Source organism: Corvus cornix, chromosome 18 (assembly GCF_000738735.6).
Source record: "Corvus cornix cornix isolate S_Up_H32 chromosome 18, ASM73873v5, whole genome shotgun sequence".
Taxonomy (NCBI): Eukaryota; Metazoa; Chordata; class Aves; order Passeriformes; family Corvidae; genus Corvus; species Corvus cornix.
In genome coordinates this window covers 4,609,006-4,631,303 of record NC_046347.1, presented here as the reverse complement: position 1 = coordinate 4,631,303, position 22,298 = coordinate 4,609,006, and the positions used below count along the sequence as shown (strand labels likewise).

The following is a 22,298-nucleotide window of genomic DNA, read 5'->3' as shown; positions in this document are numbered from 1 at the left end:
GGAGCAGGAAGTGCCTGGCCAGAGACCACAGATACAACCCAGGTGCTCCTACGCTCTGAAAGGCCTCAGTGCAAAGTGTCAGAGTCCAGTTCCCGTCTCAAAGTCTGCCAAGATTGCTCCAAGGCACATGGGAGAGCAGCACTTGCTCCTCACGTGATGCCCATGGGTTAAATGAAGGGAATGGGCTTGGCTGCTTGCAGAGAAGAGGTGCATGAGGTTTAGGAAGACAGGAGACAAAGAAAAACAGGTATGGGAGGAAGGTGCTGAGTGGAAATCACTATGGGAACACTTGCTCTGCCTCAGGTCAATGAGGAGCAGCACCCAGCCAGGCCACCATGGAGCTCCCTCTGCTTCCCACTGCTCTGTCTTCCCAGACCCTGCCATCACCCCACCGCCTCACGTGGAACAGAGCACTGATACAGGTCCGGTTTTGGGGTAAAATATCCCTGTACATGACTGGACTGCAGCCCTACCAGGCATCCCCAAACCCCAGAATCAGCATCAAGCCCCATCACTGAACTAAGTAACAGTTGAGATTAACAATGTGAAAATAACTTGTGATCCTACAGAACTGAGATTCCCCAAATCCATCAGGGAAGCAGGTGGCACCATTTGGAGCTCACAGCCTCCTGCCCTTAACAGAAGGGGTGTACCCATAAGGGGTTTTTTTGTGGTGTATTTTGTGTGCTTTTCTTTCCTTTTTTTTAAACACACTCCCCATGTCTGCTGCACATCAAGGCATTAACACAAACCCCGCTGAGGTAGATGTGCAAACACAGGAGCCCACAGGGCAGACTTTGCCTTATCCCATGGATCTGGAGCACAGACAGCCAGGAGTTAGTGTTTCCACAGGTTTATAAATCTGATAAATACAAGTATAACACCCTGCCCACCACAATGGGGCAGGGGAGAAGGGAAGGGAGTCCCAAAGGTTGCTGAGAGAGCACTGGCTTGTACTTGGCAGCTGGAGAGTTCACAACAGCTGGAAATTTATGCTGATGTGTCGAACAGCTTCTCGATCATCTCCCCCACCTGGTCGACCTGGTATTTGATGTACTTCTCAGGGTTCTTGGTGAAGGGCACATTGCCATATCTGCAAAAGAAAACAGGTGACAAAACAACTGGAACCCAGCAAAGATATCCACTGGCCCCTCCTCTGTCACAAACCAGCTCCACTCCAGCACATCCCATTCAAATGTGACGGGGTAAGAGCAAGTGACCTTCTTACAACTGGCCTCACAAATTTTACATGAACAGCCCAGGGTGGCTCAGGGCTTTGTGCTCACTGACCAAGGAATCAGGGTGACAGCAGATGTTTGCAAATACTCAAGGTCAGCTTGGGGATGTCTGAGTGTGCAAAGCAGAGAAGCTAGGACAGGACAATAGAGAAGTAGCTTAGCTCAGGCTATGCAAGGCCCCAAAGACCTCAGTAAACCCAAAGAGAGAGGACAGTGCTGCAGGAAGTCTCACCTATTCAAGAAGGCACCATAGGTCTCTTTCACAATAGTTTTCTGTGCCCGGCGGATTTTGTCCCGTTGCTCCATGTCTGGGATTGCCCAGGCCTTCTGGATCTTACACAGCTCCTCCAGCCCGTCATTGAAACCCTGTCCAAAGAGCAACTCAGTGAGCAGCCCATCTGCAATCACATCTCCACACAGTCTGTGGTCCTTCCCTCCCCTGCTAATCACCAAGAGGTCTCTTCCTCAGGCAGATCTGTGTGTCCCTATCAACCAGGGGATGTTCTGACACCATCCAACACCTCCTTACCTTAAAGCGCTCCTTTATCATCTGCCTCTCCTTGTCCTTGAGCTGCAAAAAGGAGGGAAAGGATCTTATTTTATCTCCAGAAATAAATATCCAACACCAATGTTTGCCCACAACTCCCCATCCAACCTAAGCACTATCCAGTACTTGGTCTGGATTCCCTCTCCTACAGTAGTGAGGAGAGAGATGCAGAGACCAGCACACCCTACACTCAGCTGAAGTAGGTTTAACAAGGATAATTTTCAGCCAGAACAGACACAAAAATAGACTTCTTCATGCTTCCAGCCCTTTCCAAGGGAAGATCTCAGGGTTTTGAAAATCCAAAATAGAGGCATCTGCTCAGGTGAAGATAGAAGAGCAGAGGCAGAGATTAAAAGACTTGGCTGAATCTGGGGCAGGGGAGAGCAGAAGGCACTGCTGCTCTCCACTTGTGCCAGCCACAGTGTTCACTCTGCAGAGTGCTACTGGCATGAGATATAAAGAAGGTTTCTGAGAACTTTTTAATATGACAAAGGAGATGATGTTTCTGGCAACTTCTGTCATGTCAAGCCCATCCTCTCACCTTCACTCCTGGCTGAAAGACAGGCAGGTTTTTCTCCAAGATGTAATCTGTCACCTTCAACCAGCTGCACGTGCAATGAGATGGGAGAGAAGCAAAGAGTTACTCACACCTCTACCACAGCATCTCTGTCTTCACCCGTGACCCAAAGGCCAACTCAGACAATACACACCCCAAAACTTCCCACAGTGACCCCTTCCCAAGTTGGATTAATCGCTTGTAAACCAAAAATACTCTGCTTTGGTTTCAGACAAGTTTCTGGTTTAGGTGAATCTCTCCTGCTGCTCCAGCAGTGCTGGCTCCCAAGGAGCTCCCAAAGTGACAAAAGCAAGGGAAAGGCAGAGGATGTCACTGACCTGCGCTGGTAGGTCTGGATCTGCTGCTCAATGAGCTCCCGGTAGGACCTCTCAGCTGTTTTCTGTGTCACAGCCACCAGCTGGATCAGCTCAGACCTGGAAGAGCAGGAAACCTGAGGAAGCACCCGAGCCAGCTGCTCTCCGGGCTGCTCTCAGGATGGCATCACTTCAAACCCCCATCAACAAGTTCCTTTCAGCCCTTCATAATAAAATGTTCCTTGAAATGTGCAAACTGAGAGACAGAAGCAACTCCGAGTTATTTTCCAAAGCCACATCCTCAATCCTCCCAAGATCAAAGGATTCTCTAAAACCTAAGGCATTTCCTAATGCTTTTATCTTCCACTCTCAGGTAATGTGATGTTTATAATACTGCAAAACCTTCAAAGAAGCAGTTTCAAGAATGGAACAAAAAGCAGATTTGAGACAGGCTGGAAAGTAAATGCTCTCAAGGCAGAGCTCTGCTCCAAAACCATCCAATCAGCCTTGGACTTGAGGGAGATTCATTCAGACACACACTTACTTCTCCAGAGATTTCAGAATGTAGTTGTAGTTGTTATGCAGAAAAATGGCACTCAAAGCTGGGTCTTCATAAACCTTGGATTTGCTAAGAAGGTTAAGCTGCAAGTTGCCCAGCACTTTGCCTTAAGAGGGAAAAACACAGAACAAGAGGTTTTGCACTGAAACTTCTTATATTGACAAAGCAAATCAAGCTGTGGGCCCACAGCAAAGTGAACAGCTCAGGCCTGGCTGCCCGTACAAAGGCTACAATCACATGCACTTAACAGTCCTTACACAGATTTTTCTTCAGCAAGTCACCAAAACCTCTCTGCAAACTACTGCCTTCCATGCCTTGGCACTACAGGTGCATTTTGGGCTCAGAGGAAGTCCCAGGACCTGCCACAACGCAGGCTCAAGTCTCACAGAAGCTGAAGGAGCTGATCTCCATTGTAACAGAGATAGAAACCACTGATCTCACTTTCTTAAACTCCCCCTTTGGCAGCTGGGATCCTTCATGGGGTTGAAGGTGACAGTGGTTTAAGGCAGCAGCTCTGCAGCACAGCGAGCTGCTGCACTGTGCTTTGCCCTGTCCTACTCTAACAGTCTGAAACTCCCAGTCTGACCCTTTTTTCATCCCTCCCATCAGACTCCAGCTCAAATGTGGAAAGATCCCATGGAGAAGAGACACAGCCTGTGCTCTTCACCCAGGAGTGAGCCCAGTGAAGGCGTGTCCATGGGGCAGAAGTAGGAAGGTGTGCAGGGTACTCACAGATGTAGGTGCTCAGCAGCCGCCTGCTGAACTCTGAGCTGTAGCTACTGGCTGATGAGCTGGTCTCTGAAAAGGAAAGTCTTAGGCCAATTAACATGCCCTGGGAAGGGGGTGTGTGGTCAGCCTGCCTCTATTCCAACAAGCCTCATCCCTGTTGCTATGGAATTAGCTCCCATGGACAGTGAAATGAGCTCCTGCTTCAGAGCCCACTGTCAGCAGCTCATCCAGGGTGAGGGGGCAAGAGTTCTGCACCCTCAGTCCTTGTGTCTGCAGCAAGGGCAGAGCACCCCGGCAGAAATCTCTCCTTTCCTTCCAGATGCTCAGGGAACATCCTCCTGACCAGAAAGAGAGTCATTAAACTCCTCCTCCCCATCCTTCCCCCACCACCTGAAAAGGGTTGGTAAGCACTAGAAACTGGCAATCAGAGAACAATGAGCTGGAGCTGTTAACAGCAAGCACACAACAGTAACTGAAACAAGCAGAAGGGCTCTGGAAAGCTTCAGCCATCCCCATGGTTGCTGACAGGAGGTTGCTCCAGGAGGGACTGTGCCAGCATAGGAGGCTGCCCCTACAGGCGACAGTGACTCCAGGCTGGCACATGCTCCTCTGTCTGGAGATGGCTTTCTGCCCTCGAGGGCTTGTGGGCATGGGGCCCACAGGACACGTGGGGTGGCCACCTCCTCCTGCCCCCTCCAGAGAGTTTGGCAGCCAGACCTAGCTCGGGTGGTCCGAGCTCACCAGCACTTTCACATGGGAAAGGCCTCGAGGCTCCTGTTGCTGGGAGCTGGACAATAAGGAGCTGAGTGCACATGGGATAAAGCACGACACCAGCTGGGCCAATCTGCTACCTGTGCCAAAGAGATTCTGTGCCATCAGAGTGTCTTGAGCCTGTTTCAGCTCTTGTGGCATCCCTCATTGTCTGCTGCTGACAAGCCCTCCCTATTCTCTCCAGCCCACTGGCAAGGATTATTTACCCTCCCCTTTTCAATTATGTGTTAATTTATTTACAACTGCTGGAGGATAAAGAATTACTGTACATCACCAGAGTCCGAGGCAATATGAACAGGTAGGTGTGGGTAAGTTTGCTTACCTCTGGGATCTAAAGGAATATTGTATGTGTCCCCAAGAACTACAGAGATTAGGCAGAGCAGAGAGAAAAGGGGAGGGATGAGAGAGAAAAAGAAATGCAAAAGTGCAAAAAGACAGGTTAGAGACCACCATCCCTTTGAGAACAAAGCAGATATTAACACAGAGCAGCCACAGGCAGGTGCACAGGAGAGCAGGCAGGAGTCCCTCCAAGGCCACAAATGGAGTGGAGATCACAGAGGAAAGGCAGAGTCCAACCTCCTTCCCCTGCTGGAGACATTGTTTGCATTGTCATTGGTTGTATTTAGCAAGACACCTCATTCCAAATCAGTCCAAATCCACTTTCAAGGCAAAGCTACCTCAAATCTATGCTGACTTTTCAATCAGCTAAGACAGATCTCACTGCAAGACAACATGTCAAGATTTCTAAACAACAGTGCTGACATCACCATTCAGGGGACAACATGGGGAACAGTAGATTGTTCCAAGAAAAAGTTCAAACCACTTCTTTGGCCAAGGAGAGTCAAGATCCAGAAGGGTCTGAGCACACTGAACTTTCAAGTGGAAAAGGCACAAGGCAGTGGCTAGAGGAGATGTGGCAGAAACAGAGACATCCTAATTTGAGTTGATTTAGAATTAGCAAAGATTTCCAAACAGGACTTTGCAGGTAACAGTCTGGAGGCAGCTCTAAGCTTCCTCCTACCTCTGCTCCTAAAGGGGCTCTTTAACCCTCTCCAGTCTGTGCCCCCTCAGAGCACTATGTCCCCTGAATCTCCACTTTGCTCTATTCCAATCTCCTTGAAAGCAAGAGCTCTGCCAAGGCCAAGAGCTCACTGGAGAGCCTGGAGCTGCTGCTCTGCACAGAACCAAGAATCCCACTCCAGCTGACATGCAGCAGCACCCTGCTACACAAGCAGCTCTCAGACTCTGATCTATGCATTTATTCCTGCAGTGAGACTCTTCAGCAGCATGGAGAGCAGAACTAAAATTTGTCTCTCTGATAGGGCACACAAATAGCTCCAGAGTCCCAGCTTGCCCATGCCTCGAGGCTGAGGAGATTCTTGCTGCTGCTGTTGTACTCTAAGCAGAGGATGTGGCAGAGGAAGGTGCTGTTCACCACACACAGCCCATCTGGAGCAGCCACCCTCACTCCAGTACAGTCACAGAGCATCAGGCCAAGGCCAGACTTGGAGCTAAATGACCCAGGCATCCTCTCTCAGAGCACATCAGCAATAAACACCATCCCCATGGTACCTGACAGGAGCAAGTGTGGAAGGCCAGCAGAAAACTGCATCCCTTGGAGTTCTCCAGATAACCAACTATGTGGTCAAGGCAGATCGCAGGACAAGACAAACCACAGGGTGAAGGACAGGATGAGAACAAGCTCACAGTGCCTGCTGAGGTTTGGTCACTTCAGGGAAGATGTCCAGGGAATTGGAGGAAGGAACTGCATGCCCAAGCAAGCCCCATGCAGGTACGTACCTTGTGATGCCAGCATGGCACCTGCTGTCTCCTGGAAATCCAGTAATTGCTGTAGGAAAAGGATGGCCTGGAAGCAAGGGAGGGAAGTTAGGAGCAACCAACATTACATATCCTATGCTCTGCTATTAAGGAGCATGAAGGACCACTTGTCTCCCCACACTTGAAGGCATTCAAGAAACAAATCACTACACGCCTTTAAATTGCTGTGTTTTCCCACACATGGCTGAGTAAGGGTCACCAGCTCATCCTGCCATGGAACCCAGGTAATTGTGTAACTGTTAATGCCAAGACACCTTAATTTAAGAAATCTCCCTACTGCTCTTTTTAGAACTCCTTCAGAAGCTGTTTTCCACAAAGGATGGTTCAAATCATCATCACATACGTTGCTGGTGAGTTCGTGAACTGTCCCATCTTTTGGCATGTTGTATTCCTTGTCTGGATCATTCTGAAAAGGGAAGAGAGAGACATAAGATGAGCATGTAAGGGGAGACACCTACAATACAACTGCTGCTCCAAGTGAGCTGAAGGCTTCTTTATCCAGCCACTCCCAACATCCTCAGGCCCGGCTCTTGCAGTGCCATCTCCTGGTGCTCAGAAACCAGAGCTGCCATGCACCAGCAGCTCAGAACCTCAGGGGTCTGCTCAGCATGTGATCATCACACCTTCAGCTCACCTACCATTCACCAAGCCCACCTTACACAGGGACAGCTTAACATGAGTCCTCCAAAACTTTTCAAGGCAGCCATTTTCCTTTCCTTTTAAATAAGATTAATTCTGAGATAGATGAGCCTTGATGCTCATGTCGAATTACTTGTAGTATGCCTGTTAAGGGTGTTAGGCAAAGGCCTCCTGTGTTTGAAACCAGCACCAAGCATTTGGTATTTGACTGTCCCAAGCAATGCAGCAAGTTCCTGATTCAGTCACAAAGTACATGGTCTCATGTCTCTGAAAGCTAAATTAGGGGTTTTGCTCCAAAAAACCCTCTTCCAAGCCCTGAGCAGAGACCACTGAGGAGAATCCTACCTTAATGTTGTCTGCAAACTCTTCCAGTGCCTTCGCACCAGTGGTCTCCATGGAAGTGATCAGCCCTGGCAGTTTGTTCTTAGTGCCTGCTGCAGTTCCCTGGAACAGTTCCACAATAGATCAGAAAAGGAAAGCAAATAGTATATGACCTTCCACCCAGCACCTACCCCTCCTCATCCCTCACCCCAGCATCTCATTCTCAGCTCCCCATGTGCCAGAAGAATATTTACGGCACCATCAACAACACTTGAAATCCCACATTCTCCAGGCAGAAAGGGAAGATGTTGTGCTGCTCCATCAGGGTCAGGACTTGAACTGAAAAGAGTTGCTGCTGAGAGATGTTGAGTTGCTCGTTCACCTCCACAGAAAGGAGTAAGCTGTATTTGTGTCACTTTCAGTCCACGCTGGGAGACAGAACCAGCATGGCTTTGCTCAAAGCCACTGTGACAATCCATTTCAAGAAGTTCTCCAGATAACCCAAGCCACAGGACCCTCTCCAATCCCATCATATTTACCTGCAAGACCTGGTCAAATTCTGGCTTCATCTGCTTGAGATGCTTCAGGATGGGGAAGATTGTGAGCACAGCTGAATAGTCGTGTCGGATGATGGCTTTCCGGGCAGCTGAGACAATGTTATCACCCTCCATGATCAAGTTATCCAATGACTCCTGCAACAAAGCCACAGACTCATGAGGAAGGACAGGACTTTTGCTCAGGCAGCATAAAGGGCTCAAGGCAGGACACCCATTCCAGATGCCCATTTGGGTGATGGGTCATTTGTGGTGCCTGTGAGGGACTCTGAGCACATGTTCTCCAGGCTCTGTGCAGGCCCCGGTTCCCTGAACAGGTCCTGGAGGACAAGCCAGCATCCTTTACAAGCACAGAGGCTCAACTGACCTGGATGAGAGAATCAAAGGTCTTCTTCTGGTGGTGCTCTGGGACAATTTCTGTCAGGAGCTGGTATTCACTCTGGGCCAGTTTGACAAAGGCACTGACGCAGTGGATGTATGCGTCGATCTCGATGTCGAAGACGTCGTCCCTCCCTGCAAGGGCAAGATGCCTTTGGTTTACAGAAGGAGCATGAGGTTCTTCTGGGAAAGTTGGTTCTGGCTTTGCACCCATCCATGTGTGAGAACAAGAGTCATCTTCTCACCACTCCTGCCCTGGGTTTGTGTGTGGGAATCTCTGAGTACCCTGCAGGAGGCAGGAAAAGTCACCCGCAGTTCAGGAAATGCACATCAGGGCACCACCTCTTTCCAGCCTCATGACAGAAGGGAAGTTTGGAGCTCTTCTAGGAGACAGTCTAAATTTAATCAAGGGCTTGAACACAGAGTACTAAACTCAGGAAGGTCTGAGGTGAATTATTCAACATCTCTGCTTGTATTTTTAGAATTCCTTATCTCCATCCATCATGCAGATGAAGAACTGCCATTTGGCATGAACATTTCTGGGAAATAAGGGCTGTCCTGGAAGGCAGCTTCTTCCCACTTGCAGAAACAAGATAAAAACCAGGCTGATGAACATTTACATCCTATGAAGCAGGAATATCAGCAGAGCTAGGTGAGTTATCTGCCACAATGCTGCATACAAATGCAAATATCTGAGTCCTAGAATATGAATGTCTCGGCCAAAGATCCATCAAAGATCCTACGTGGTAGGCATGAGAAGTGATACAAGGACCAGCACCAACTCATGCCAACCACTGCTGGATGTGTCTGCAGGACAGACCCCATCCTGCAAGACAGTAAGATGACACAGAGAGGCCTTCTCTATGCTATAGGCTGCTGCTTCTCTCCTCCCAGAAACTTTTGATGGAGAAAGAACCAATTCTTCCCTATGCTGACAGGTCCCTCAGGTTGGTATTTCCAAAGTTTTGGTCAGCAGAGGACACACAGACTGCTTATGGTGCAGTGGCGCACACTGTAGTGTGTGCTGCACTGATCCCTTTCCTGCTTGCTTTGCTTCAGCACCCAAGAGGCCACCAGCCACCTACAGGAAAATGCCCCTCAGCATGGTGACCTTTGGTTGGACAAAGCTGGGTTCCTTGGCTGAGGCCTTCGGGGGGTGTGATTAGTAGGAGTGAATTCTACTGAGAAGAGCCAGAGCTTCTTAGCCAGAGGAGGCTCATGCTTCAGGACTGCCCACGGAGAGGAACAGCCCTGGCTACACCACGACAGTGGGACATGCTGGGAAGCAGGGGGGACCAGCTGGTGCCCAGTGCCAACCCGGTACTTACCCGCAGCCGGCCCGTGCTTGTCGCTCAGGGCATCGGAAAGGTGCTTAACGCGTAAGTCATGCTCATGACCTAGTGAGATGGCAGCCGGCACAAACAGAAGGCGCAATTTATCCAGGGTGGTCACAGCAAGGATGCTCACTCTGGCTGGAAGCTGCTTCAAGCCTGGCTTATTTGATCTGGTGGACATCTTTTTCCCTACAGTCCCAGGAATGCTTCCTGACCAAATCCTTTTGTTGGGCTATATATAGCGGTAGCAACCCTTTGAAACCTGATGAGAAGTGTGAGTTAAGTTGTTTCTTGGACCACGATAGTCCCTTGAACCTCCTGCCATATGTTCTGAATGGGATTGCAGGCACCAGAGTCCAATTTTTACCCACAACCATTACAAATCCAAACTCAAAGCCCCTCTCCTGCTCAGCATGAGCATTTTCCCCCACGTGAGTGATGTCAGTCACCATCTGGGGTTTAGCAGGCTACAGCAGAGGTGCTGAAGAGACCTGCTTTGGATGGATTCACAGCAGGAGGCAGGAATATCTTAGAGATGCTTTGAAACGTCTTCTCCCTCATCTGGCACAACCTCTAGGAGCAGAGGAGGTCATAAAACAGGAAACAATCATTTAGGCAGGTCTCCACAGAGGAGATGTACAGGCACAATGCTCTGAGCTACCTGTGGTCCAACACTGCAGCATCAGGTTTGGAAAGGTCACTAGGAAACTCGATATCTGAAAGTCCAGACAAAAAGAAAAGAGAACAGGAACACCACAAGCAGATGTCAGCAGAGCTTCCATTACCCAGGTGGCTGTGGTGGGTCAGTGTTAAGGTAACGTTTCCCTCCACCTGTACTCATGCTTATGGAGACTTTGAAATTCAGATAGTAAATGCTGAATAAATAGAATAAATAAAAGAAAAATAATTTGGCCCTTCAGCCAAATTGGGGATTGGTTCCCCAATCCAATGCTGTCCACCAAGCACTGAACTAATGGAAGCCCCACCTGGGAAAGCAAGGCTGATACACAGAGAAAGTCAAGGGTGAAGTAGCTCGAGCTGTGATTACCTTCCATAGGAATGAGGTTAGAGGCCCCCTTTTTCCCATCTAGACCATGCTGAGAGTACTGTTTCAGAAGGTTCTGTGCCTTACGGATCGTGCCTGTCACCAGAACCAGAGAGAAGAGACAAGAAGACCTAGAAAATGAGTGAAAGAAAACAAACCCAGAACACCAGCCCTCCACCAGCAAGTCACCTGGGCCCAGCAAGAGGATGCTGGGCAGCAATGAGGATGCTCAGCACAGGAACGTGAACCCCAAACTCATGTCCAAGTGTGCAGATACAATGGCATTTCCAGAATGTCTCCCTGCTTTGAGGCTGGGGGCATAAATTCCAGCCAGGGATACAGAATCAGTTTGGAGATGCAGCATGGTACAGCTGGGTGATAAACATGATCAGAAAAGGGAAGGCATGAAGCTCCCTTCCCTGTAATGGCTTTATTGGAGTTGGTACCCTGCATCCAAGGTTTGCTGCTTTTTCTCAGCTGCAGAAGCAGGGCTTTGCATATGGACAATTCCTGTCTGGCAACATGTTACCTGCTCCTCGGAGCCACAACTGCAGTCATTCAGTAAGAGGTGCCTTTCCAAGGGGTATTTTCTGAGCATAATCAATAAAGAGCCATCAGGAGCCCCAGAGCCAAGACAAGGAATGGTACAGGAAGCAGTAAAAGGGTGACAACCTCTGCGCTTTTTTTGCAGCAGCAATTCCCATCACAGGAGTCCCAGAATAATGGATGCTGCCCACCCATGTCTAGCTTGCACTAAGCCACCCTAATCCCCAAGACACTTCTCTTCTCAAGAACTGCAAATCAATTAAAACCATGGAAAAAAAATAACACTGGGTTAAAAGATTTATACTTGAAACACACAAAAACCAGACAGAACTGAACAAAAGGCAGTGCTGGATATACAGCTGGAAAGCACAAAACAAAGCATTAATGTGACAACTGAAGCCTAGGCAGTGTTTCCACATTAAAAGGTTAGCTGTCATGCAACAAGCTACAATTATCACAAGCACACGGACACCCTCTCATAGCAGAGCTTTGCTGTTGCCTGCACAACAGGGAACTGGAAGTTTTGGGAAGGTGGAAGGGGTTTCTATAGGATACCCAAATGAAACAGAACCAGGCTGAGGAAATGAAGAAGCTAAAACCATAAAAATGCTGCTGCCAAAATTAAGATTTGTTCTTCCCCTATAAAGTAATAAATACTTCAAACATGCAGAAAATCTCCACTTCCACCACTAACTGTGAGCCACAGCACAGCCTGGAAATGAGTGTTGGCTGCCCAGATGCTGAAGGGAGCCCAAGTACACACTGCTGCAGAACAATATTCCAGGGTGCAGGACAGCTTCATCCCATAAAGGGATTTATGGCAAGGGAAAGGAAACTTCAGGTCCCCCAGCCACTGGGGGAGAACAGGAGAAAGAAGTTCCCCTTGAATTACCAAACTGCCTTAAGCTGGTGCACTTACTAAATGAGAGAACACGGTTCCCAAAATGTAATATTTCACAGGTAATATTGTCCTTCTGCCAGTTCAGAGTGTTCTCAACTGCTTTGCAAAGAAAAAAATAAATCATATCCATAAAGCACGTTCTTCTAGAAAAACTTCTCCCCTCTCGACCCACACCTGGGAGATGGGCTGGCTCACGCCCTTGCTGGCTGATGCATTTGCTCCTAAGCTTCTGCCATATGATCAAATGAGGGCTGTGCCTCTTCTTCCAAGCTTCCTGATGCTCTTCACACCCCATATCTCCACTTTATTCTTAGCTACTTCCAGAAACCTCAAGAGCTTGGGCACACCAGCAAGTTCCTCTGAGCAATGAGGGCCCTTCCTTACTGCTGCTGCCATGGCCTAGCAGGTGCAGAGCAGCTCAACCCAGGTACTTCTATCTGTTCCTTCATCTTTCCCACTTCCAAGCATCTAGGGGGAGGGGGAAAATACAAAGGAATAAAAATAGAAGGTGAATTGGTGTGAAAACCAAGACACTACAACTGCTGCTGCTGTCAGCAGGATCTCACTCCACAGGTATGCAGTGGACATTTTCACAGCCCACCCTTGATGGTTTCTTCTCTTTTTCCTTTTTTTTCCCCTCTTTTTCTCAATTTCAGGAGCTGATTATGCTGCATTTTATTTGCACAAGCACAATTACCTGTGTTTACTGACACACACTGAGTGTTCAGTGTCCGGGGGCATCACTTCAGTGCTGCTGGATCCCTCTGACTTGGCATCATAATTAGGCTTTAATGGATTCTGGTGGAAGCCAAATGCTTTTGTTCCAGGATTGTTTTCCCCTATTAGGCAGCTCCCTAACCAAATGGGACTGTGTTTCAGCTACTAATGAAAACATCACATTCAAGCCAGGCAGTCTGGGAAGCAGGAATGGGCTCTTTATTCTGCCACTCAACTCGCCTTCAGGTACCACCCCACTGGAGCACTAAGGAAACTGAAAAAGAACTCCCCTGTAGTCTGAAAAGAGCCTCCAAAGGTCAAAAAACACCCAAAACCTTTGCTTCTGCGGCCCAGTTGTTACACAGAGTGGGGTTTGGGCATGCGTGAGACACGTTTTTCCAATTGCAACTCATTCTCTTGTTTCTCTCTTCCATTAGGCAGTTTTCTATCCAAGCAGGAGGGCAACACGTCCTCTTTTCTCAAGCACCAGCTGCAGGAATCTGCAGGAAACCAGACAATGCTCTCTGGCTTTTGCAGGCAGCCAGGCCAGGTGGCCCCATCCTTCCCTAAAAATGCAGCGCTGCTGAGCTGCCTGCTGCTCTCAAGCCAAAAGAGAGCACAGGGTCTACAGGTATCACAAAGAAGCTTTATTTTATGCACACAGGCTTGCAGCAGGATGATTTGGGAACCTGAATACACCTGCTCTCTGAGACAGAGTGCTGACATTCCAAACAGCAAACTAAAACCAGAAAAAGCCCACAAAACACTTCAGAATCAGCCCAACTTGACCTGTCAAGTGTCATTTAAGAGGAGACAACTCTGCTTTAGAAGCATCTCCAGCAGTCAGATTTTTAACTGCATGATATAACAACAGGAAACAGCACGGGGTACATCAACAGACAAAACAGGAACAGAGGGATGAAGACCCTCTGAAACAACACATGGATATGGAGCTTGTTCTCTAGAATTTAGCACAGTCCCTGGGGCTATCTCTGCCTTGTCACCCTGCCCCTAATAACTCACCTTCCTTTGAGCCTCTCTTGTGCTTTGTTTTGTGGTAAAAAAAAGCTATAGCACATCAGATTTAGTTTGTTATTTACCCCTTGCAAGAGGTTAAAGTATGCATTGGGGCGTGCACTGGGATATTCTTCCTCAAGGATCAAGGAAATCAACTCTCCTGTTGCAACTGTCAGAAAATCCCCTTGTCTGACACTCAGATTGGCAGAACTTGGCTTTACTTACTGAAATGAAGTAACAGAACAGAAAAAAACCTTTGTCCACATTGAACAAAGGCTAAACCCAGGGGAATCAAACACCATCAGGTAATGCTGCTCTGAAGAGAGCCACTGTGAAGAGGGTGTGAGAGCTCCACCTCAAGAGCTGTGCTTGAAAGCTGATGGAACTGCAGAAGAAACAGTGAATCTCTGCCCAAAGACTCTATTTTTCTCCATTTTTAATTTCACTTAAGTACAACTCAGCAGTCATAAGAGATGGCTGGTGCACGAGGTTCAACATCCACTGTCCTTCAAGAGCTACAGTCTGGTTCTCTGTCTGCTTCACAGAACACTGGAGACAAATGAGCCACTATTTTTTCTTGACATCAACAATAACCCAATGGATCACTTGGGGACACTCTTTCCTTCATGCACCATCGGCTCTGTAACTGCATTCAGACCATGCTCTGTGACTTCTACCTGCTCCATCTCACAAAATCCAACTAAACTGGGCATAAAGACATGAAAATCTTCTGGCACATCTACAGCTGAGACTTTCCTCATGATAAGTAATTCTGGATGCCTAAATGCATCCACTTTGGAGGAATCCTGTTTGTAGGAACTTGTGCTCTCCAACGTGTGGGCTCCTCTCTATGGGAGCATCCAAGATCTGAGACTCTTTTAAAAAATCCCTAGGATTTTTTCAATAATCTGCCCATGAAAACAAACAATCTCCCCGTTCCCTTACTCTTTATCTAGAACACAGAGGAGATGTTATCACTTGTCAGGCTGCTCAGAAATGTTTGCTGACCATGCTGAATTCACAGCAATAAAAACACAGGAACCTTTTCAGAATCAGGTGATAACTGAGAACTGATGACCAAATCTGAAGCATCTGCAACCTGAGCTTCCCATGGCTCAACTACAAATCCCCACTGGCACCTTTCAGTGCCTCTGAGCCTTTATCAGGTGGTTCTCTGCTGCCAGGGGAAAATTCACTGAAATTCACAGATCAATTCCATCAGCTTTCAGGGACAGCTCCAGGGCACAGCAGCAATGGCACAGATTGATTTTAGAAGACCACAGGGGTGATGTCTGGATGCTACAGCTTTCCCCCTCTCCAAATATCCCAGGCACACCCTCTGCTGTAGCAAGAAGAGGCCCAGCAAAGCCTCTCCACACGCAGAAGTGAAGAGAGTGAGCACCAGGGCCAGCACACACATACACAGACACACATTACCTGGGATGAGGACTGCATTCACATCAGGATTATAAAAATAAACACAACACAATTAAAATGGGTATTTCTTCTTCCTCCCTTTCCCCATCCCATCCATTCCCAGTCCCTACCCACATTTCTTACTATTTTCCTGAACCCACTAAGAGTATTTGGACAACACAGGACAAAATAGGGAAGGGGAGTATTGGCCAGGTAAACCCACAGAAATATGGACTTTTCTGATGAGATCACTGTTACAGAGGAGACAACAGGGTGCTGGGACACAGAGGAACAATATCCCCGTGCTAGCTTTTGCTGTCCCTCCTGGCTGTGCTCCCACTAGATGGCACATTCCAGAGACAGGAACTCCAGAGTGACCAACCTCACCAGCAGCACCAAATGCAGCAAAACTGCATTGTGAGGAGAGGAGGAGTAACCCACCAGCCACATTCATAGCTCTTCCTGAGACAGGCTGAGGCAAGAGCTTTAAGAGCCTTTCTAAAATTCAGACAATGTCATATCTCGTTTTTGTAGGCACCTGCCTAATCCCCGTCTCAACTTCTGGGGACTTCTTGCTTTCTAGCACAACAATAATTTATTCATAGGTAATGACTGAAGTGATGTTTTTATCAGATGTGAGCTTTCTATTTGCTATGGCACAGACTATATGCCATATGCCAAGGCTGAGGACAGGTGTTCTCAGATCAAATCCTTTGACAGCCCCCTCAGGGCTCTTTTTACTCATCTCCTTTGTTAAGGCTTTTCCTCTCCCTTTATGCAGGGCCTCTCTGCTCCTTTTACAGCACCCAGAGAACAGACCTGATGTCTGTAATCCCAGTGCTGAATCCACAGCAGAGAAGTGCTTACCTCCAAAATCTCACCTAAGTGTCCTAAAAGCACATTTTAGACACAGAGATACCTCAGCAGTGAGAGAGGGCCTGAAGATTTGTTCAATACCCAGTGCAGTGATCCCTCCTCAGGGACTCACCTGGTCTCTTGATTGGCTTTTTGGTGGGGGTGTCCTTCCTTTTGTTCTGAATGGCAGGGGAGTATGGCACCCCAGAGGAAGAGCTGTTCTTACGGAAATGGTCCTTCAGCCCCTTGATGGAGCGGTCGAGCTGCACAGAGCGGATTTGGAAGTAAACTGTCATGAAATCTGAGGAGACAAGGTAAAAATAAAGATTATAAGCAAACAGGGAACACTATATGGTCAAGCAAACACTTTGTGCCCCTACAGGGATTTAAAAGCATTGGTGTGGGACCCCAAGTCAGCACCCTTCCCTCCCAGAGCCTCTCCTATTTTCTTCAAAAACTTCTTCTCTCTTCCCTTGCAATCTTCATTCCAGCTCTCCCACCACACACAACATGAATTCCACCACTACCAAGTGGTGGAACTGATAGGAGATATTTGTGCAAGACATTGTCAATCCAAGTGCTCGGTTTCCAGCGTGAGAGACTTTACACACTTTCCAGGATTCAGGGCACTCGGGAATTTAACGAGGTGCTCGTCATTTGAAAGCAGAATACAAACTGACTAATAAAATATGCTCTATATGCATGAGTTGCCTTTGATCATGGAAAAATTCTTAAGAAGATTTTAAGGACGTTCTTCATACTTGGTAAGCACAGTAATCCCCCCCTCAGGAGTAAATCATTGAGGTGGGGGGGTGATTCTTGGAGCTGTATGAATGTGAAAGTTCACATTTCCTGTACAAGTCTACAAAGTCATTCAATCCCAAAGGAAAAGTTAATAAAGGACTACAAAGCTCTAGGCAGTTCTTGATGCTGCAAAACAGGAAAGGAGAGACATGTACAGAGCAAAGAAAGTCTGTGCTGCTTTCCCCCTGCCCATTTCATACAAAGAGCTCTGGTCATAAATATTTCCCAAATGGGAATAAGTCATTTATAAAACCTGAGCACTGGCTAGCTGCAGCTTCATCTGAAGGCATTACAGGTGCAAGTGCAGTGGATTTTTGCTACAGGACAGACTTTGCATTACCATAATTTGTGCTTTATTTACACAGCTCATTCTGTTCAACTGACAAACCATTGCTTCAGTCTCACTACAAAAAAAAAAGCAGGATCCTGAACTATTCACCTAAAAGGTGCCACTAAGGCATCACTTGTCCTGCCAGTGCTGCCAGATGCCCACAAGGGAACAACAGGCAGCAGCACCCACCTTGATTCCTGCCGTTCTCCACCAGCCAGCCCGAAATGCGGATGATGTCGTGCAGGACGCTCTCCGGGAGGTGCTCCAGGGTCATCTCCTCCTGCGTGTCCATCTCCTCATCCCCGCTGATCAGGTCCAGGATGAGGATGGGTGGCACTGGCTTGGTGTGCCGCGTCATCAAGCTGCGGAACTCTGATTCCAGGGATTCCTTGCCCCGCTCAAAGAGGGATTTCTGGCACAAAACAGCAGGACAGAAGCAGAACAGGACTTCTGTAATCAGTCACTCGTGAGTATTTTTGCATAAGAACATCCTTCCTAACCCCTGTCAAGTACTGCAGGCTTCAAACTCCAACCACGCATGTATCTGAGAGACTTTTAAAGTGAATTAAGTTAAAAAATTGCTTGGGAGTTGTTCAGTCTTCAAGTGGGATTTAAACAGATCACCCATTCTGCTCAAGCAGCTGAAGGACTGACAAGAGCTGCTCAGGAGGAGGTTCAATCAACTCCTCCACAGGTGCAAGAGCTGCTTTCAGAGTCCTCCTGGCACAACACAGAGAGAGCAAAATGCCAGGAGCAGAAATGCTGCCCAGTACAGGCTTAAACAGAAGCCAAAGCAATCATTCCTTCAGCTGTGCCCAAACACCACCTTCCCCAGGCAGCAAACCCACAGCCTCTCCCAGCAGGGGACAAGCAGCAGGGCTGTGTCTGTTGCTCTCTCATCCATGCCAGGTTCCAGGTCCATGACCTACCACACGGTTCAGCTCTGGGCTGTCTGGGTTGTTGTCCTGGAAGTATTCCACTGCCTTCTGGATTTTGTCCATGCAATTCAAGTATTCCTCCAACCTCCCCGTGGGGCTAAAAATAAAGCCAGAAATAAAAAGTAGTGCCCCAAGAAGCAAACAAAGAAAATACCATGAAAGCACCAGACCAGACTCAGGATAAAAATAAGAAGGAAAATTTCAATCCCCTTTCCTTCAGCTGGGAGGAGATCATGGAATTCCCTTCTGCCTGCACTCAGTGCCACAGCAGGATACCCAATCCACACAGCAAGTGCAGAAGTACTGATGATGGAGCAGCACACAACTCTCAGCCTTGCTTTCCTCTCCCTGACAGGCCCTGATGGGAAGGCAGATGGAACTGCACATCCCACCCCAGAGAAGAACCATCCAACATCCTCCCAGAGAAGAAGGCTCCAGAACAGCTCTGGTTCATCCTGGATGCGGTGACAATCTCAGTGGGCAGGGAAAACCTTTGGGAAAAGGGCAGAGGAAAACAGGGAAGCCACCAGTGCTCATGGAGATTGCTATGGCAGCACCTCTGCAAGATCTGGAAGAGATCCCAGCGCAGAGTCTGAGCTGTCTTTGCCCTCTGGAAATGGCTGAAGGTCAAGTCAGTGTGGACTGGGGGTGAGGAAAGAGTGTGGGAAGGGTACCAAGCACACCATGGGTGTGTGGATTCAGCTCCCCCACCTCCATCTCAAAAATCTAATAGGATGAAGCTCCCAGCAAGATCTACCTGCTCAACTCACCCTTCCTTGATGATCTTCTCGGTGTCCTTGGCCACATGGTAGTAACTGATGACGTGATCCAAGCAGGACAGGGTCTTCTCCACATTCTCCTGCAGGCGCTGCAGGTTCTCTGTCTGTTTATGAACAGGGATGATGGAGTTCTCCAGCTTCATCAAACGGCTCTCAAAGGAGGAGAGGATGGAAACCTGCACACCAAAAGAGAAACCAACAGCTGAGGGTTTCCTTCCTAGGGATCCATGCAGTGGGGTAGGAGTTAGAGCAGGGAAATCTGGGATCTTCAAGGCCCAGCTTTTATTTTTGGGCTCTGCTACTAACTTGCCATGGCTCCTTAGCAGCTGTTTCCATCCCTCTATGCCCTGATTTTTATTAACAATCACAAAACAGATCACCTGCTATATAGGGATGGGCCAATCCCAAATTAAATGCTTGTGAAGAGCGAAGATAATGTTCCAAGACAGTACAAAGGACAAGCAAAATTTTATTTGCCAGCAGAAAATCAAGCCAGGAACTGCCTGGAGGTGCCCCATGTAAAAAGAGCAACAAGAGCACAAACCAGCAGCCCTTTTGCTCCACACCACTGAGACCCAAACAGGAACTGCACAAGGACCAGTCTAGTGAAAACCTTTTCCACCACAGACATTTGGTTTCAAAGAGGACTGTGATATTGCTTCTGAAAGGTGGAAAACCATAGCAAGCTCATCAAAGGGTGCCTCAGTGTCATCTTTTCTAGGCCAAAAGGTAATTCCTATGAGATTCACTGCTGTGTCATGTCTTCCACACTTCTCTGGTGCTGCCTCTATGACTTTTTTAAAGCACTGAGTCCAAAACTGGACACAGTACATAAACTGAGGGCTTATGAGCAATTACAGCACAATAATTATTTTTTACCTTTACACAGAACACTCGCAAAATAAAACTCCAAACAAAACCTGAATTTATGAAGCAACAACACGATGCTGTTGCACAAACTAATCTGAGGTCTATTAATACCTTTTCCCCAAGAGAGAGGACTGACTGTAGCAGAGATGAGGCCAACAGCTCATCTGAGCCCTCAGCAGAGCAAGAGAGAAGCTCAGGATTGAAGCATTTCTCAGGTTTCCCCTTTGCCCAGTCACTGAAGCCCCCAGTGGCTCATTGCTCCACACCCCTTAGATGGGCACAACAACAGCCTTGAAAACAAATAAACCTAAAAACCTAAGAAAGAGTAAAGCCAGGCCCAACATTAGGACCTCCCTACCATGTTCTTGGTGAGCTGGTCACTCTTCTCAAGGCTCTCTTTGATAAAGGACAGAGTTTCTTCTTCCTGTCAGTAAGATGAAAAAACACTCTTAAATTCTGAACACTAAGGTTTAAGTCACTAAACATTACACGTAGGTTTTTACCAATCTTGTAAACACTGCTGCAAGTCATGTTTGGGCTGATGCTGAGGCCACATTTTAACACTACCACCTTTTAACAGAAACCAGGGCAAGTAACCCAAGGTGGGGACACACCATGTAATGAGTGAGAGGTTTATGGATTACTCGCTTCCCTTCAACGCCGCGAGCCTCAGCACAACATAAAATTAACACCTTTCCCACTGAGGCACAACGATTAAGAACACACATTTCCCTGCCACAGCACAACACAGGTGTTGCACGGGCACCTTCCAAATCCGCCGAGAACTCAAGTGGCCAATGCAAAGCAGCCACCAAGGGCCGGTTTTAAGTCCCCAAAGCCCCCAGGCAGAGGGGGAATGGCAGCCTGTCGGGGCTGGTCTCACAGGCTGCAGCCGAGAACCTGACGGGAGAGCCCACTGATGCTCCCAAGAACGAAGGGAGGTGGGGAGCAGAGATGCTCCGACCCTGCAAACCAGGCCTTGAAGGGGACCTGGGGGCGCTCCCAAGCCAGAAGGGGGGTGACGAGGCCCTTGAGGGGTCCCGGGACGCCCCCAGGCCCGGTGGGGACCTCCAGACCCAGCCTCGTCTCCCCGGCAACGCCAGGGGGGCTGCGGGCCCAGGCCCAGCCCCCGGCCCCGGCAGTGCACGCAGCGAGTCCCAAGCCCAGTCCCACCTGCTTGAGCTTGTCCTCGATCTCCCTCCTGCGGGCCGACACCTCCTCGCTCGGGATCATCGCGCCGGAGCCGCTCCACCGCCCGCTCCCACCGCGCCCGGCCCGTCAGTGCCGCGCCGCCATGATGGGCGCGGCGGGCCGCACCGGGCATGCGCAGAAAGCGCCGCTGCCATATTGAGAGGGGCGCCGTTCGAGAAGGGCGGGCAGGGGTGAGGGCGCGTGCGCACTGCCCTGCGGGCGGCCATGTTGGGAGTGGCGGCAGGGCTGCGCCGCCATCTTGGGAGGGCGTGATGGGTCCCAGAAGCGCAGGATGAATTATTTTGGAATGTGAGGTCACCGAGCCCAACCTGCGCCCCAGCACCACCTTGTAAAGCAGACCATGGCACCGAGGGCCATGTCCAGTCTTAAACATCTGCAGGGACGGTGACTCCACCACCTCCCTGGGCAGCCTGGTCCACTGTCTAATCACACTTCTTGTGAAGAAATTCCTCTTCTTCTCCGACCTAAACTTCTGCTGGCACAGCTTGAAACTATGTCCTCTCGTCCTGAGCGTGGCACTGTTGCGTAAAATTTTCTTAAGAAAGGATGTTCTTTGATGTTTGATCTTTCTGTACTTTCAAGCCGAATCAACAATAAAGGAGATTTAATCCATGAAAGAGATAACAGCCAACAAGCTCTAAGCGATGTCCAAGTGTTAGAAAAACCGATTGCTTGTTGGTAGAATTGCCTTGTCAAGGTTTAGGGTTAGACATTTTTCAATTATCTCAGACTTAGGGGTAGGTTAACAAAGCTTGGGAAGAAAGATGTACTACTGATAGTGAGCAGAAAGAATGCAGAATTTACGGGCCACGAGGACATTCGGCAGAACCCCCTTGATAAGGAAGAAACCTATAAAGCCAACTCAGCAACTAGGCTGAAGCAGCTCTGACTGGGTAAAAGGTAATTCCAGCAGGGGCAGATCCAAGAAACCCACCAACCCCAAAGAAGAGACAGACTGAGCACGTGGACTAATTAGCATGGCAAACGAGAGAATCATTCCCCAATAGAAGATAGAATAATAATTAATAAGAGAACTATGTAACTCATAGCCAATTAACACAGATTCCTTTGCTAAGATGTATAAATAG

General features: G+C 48.5%; 1 protein-coding gene across 13 annotated transcripts; it reads right to left on the bottom strand.

Annotated features, from left to right (window-relative positions):
• Positions 1-837: 837 nt before the first annotated feature.
• On the bottom strand, positions 838-21,350 carry EXOC7 (exocyst complex component 7). Of its 13 annotated transcripts, XM_039562230.1 has the most exons (22): positions 21,172-21,350; positions 20,357-20,422; positions 19,120-19,304; positions 18,341-18,446; positions 17,601-17,823; positions 16,410-16,577; positions 15,443-15,454; positions 10,828-10,920; positions 9,774-9,842; positions 8,435-8,580; positions 8,053-8,205; positions 7,538-7,636; positions 6,897-6,959; positions 6,515-6,581; positions 5,037-5,075; positions 3,947-4,012; positions 3,200-3,320; positions 2,680-2,775; positions 2,327-2,390; positions 1,768-1,809; positions 1,471-1,604; positions 838-1,093 (listed from the first exon to the last, which is right to left on the bottom strand). In XM_039562230.1, exons 1-22 carry the CDS (start codon positions 21,229-21,231, stop codon positions 991-993), a joined length of 2,175 nt encoding a protein of 724 aa, XP_039418164.1. In that variant the 5' UTR covers positions 21,232-21,350; the 3' UTR covers positions 838-990. The 13 variants fall into 13 exon arrangements, with proteins under 13 accessions (XP_039418164.1, XP_039418166.1, XP_039418168.1 ...); XM_039562232.1 differs by lacking the exon at positions 5,037-5,075; XM_039562234.1 differs by lacking the exon at positions 9,774-9,842.
• Positions 21,351-22,298: the final 948 nt, after the last annotated feature.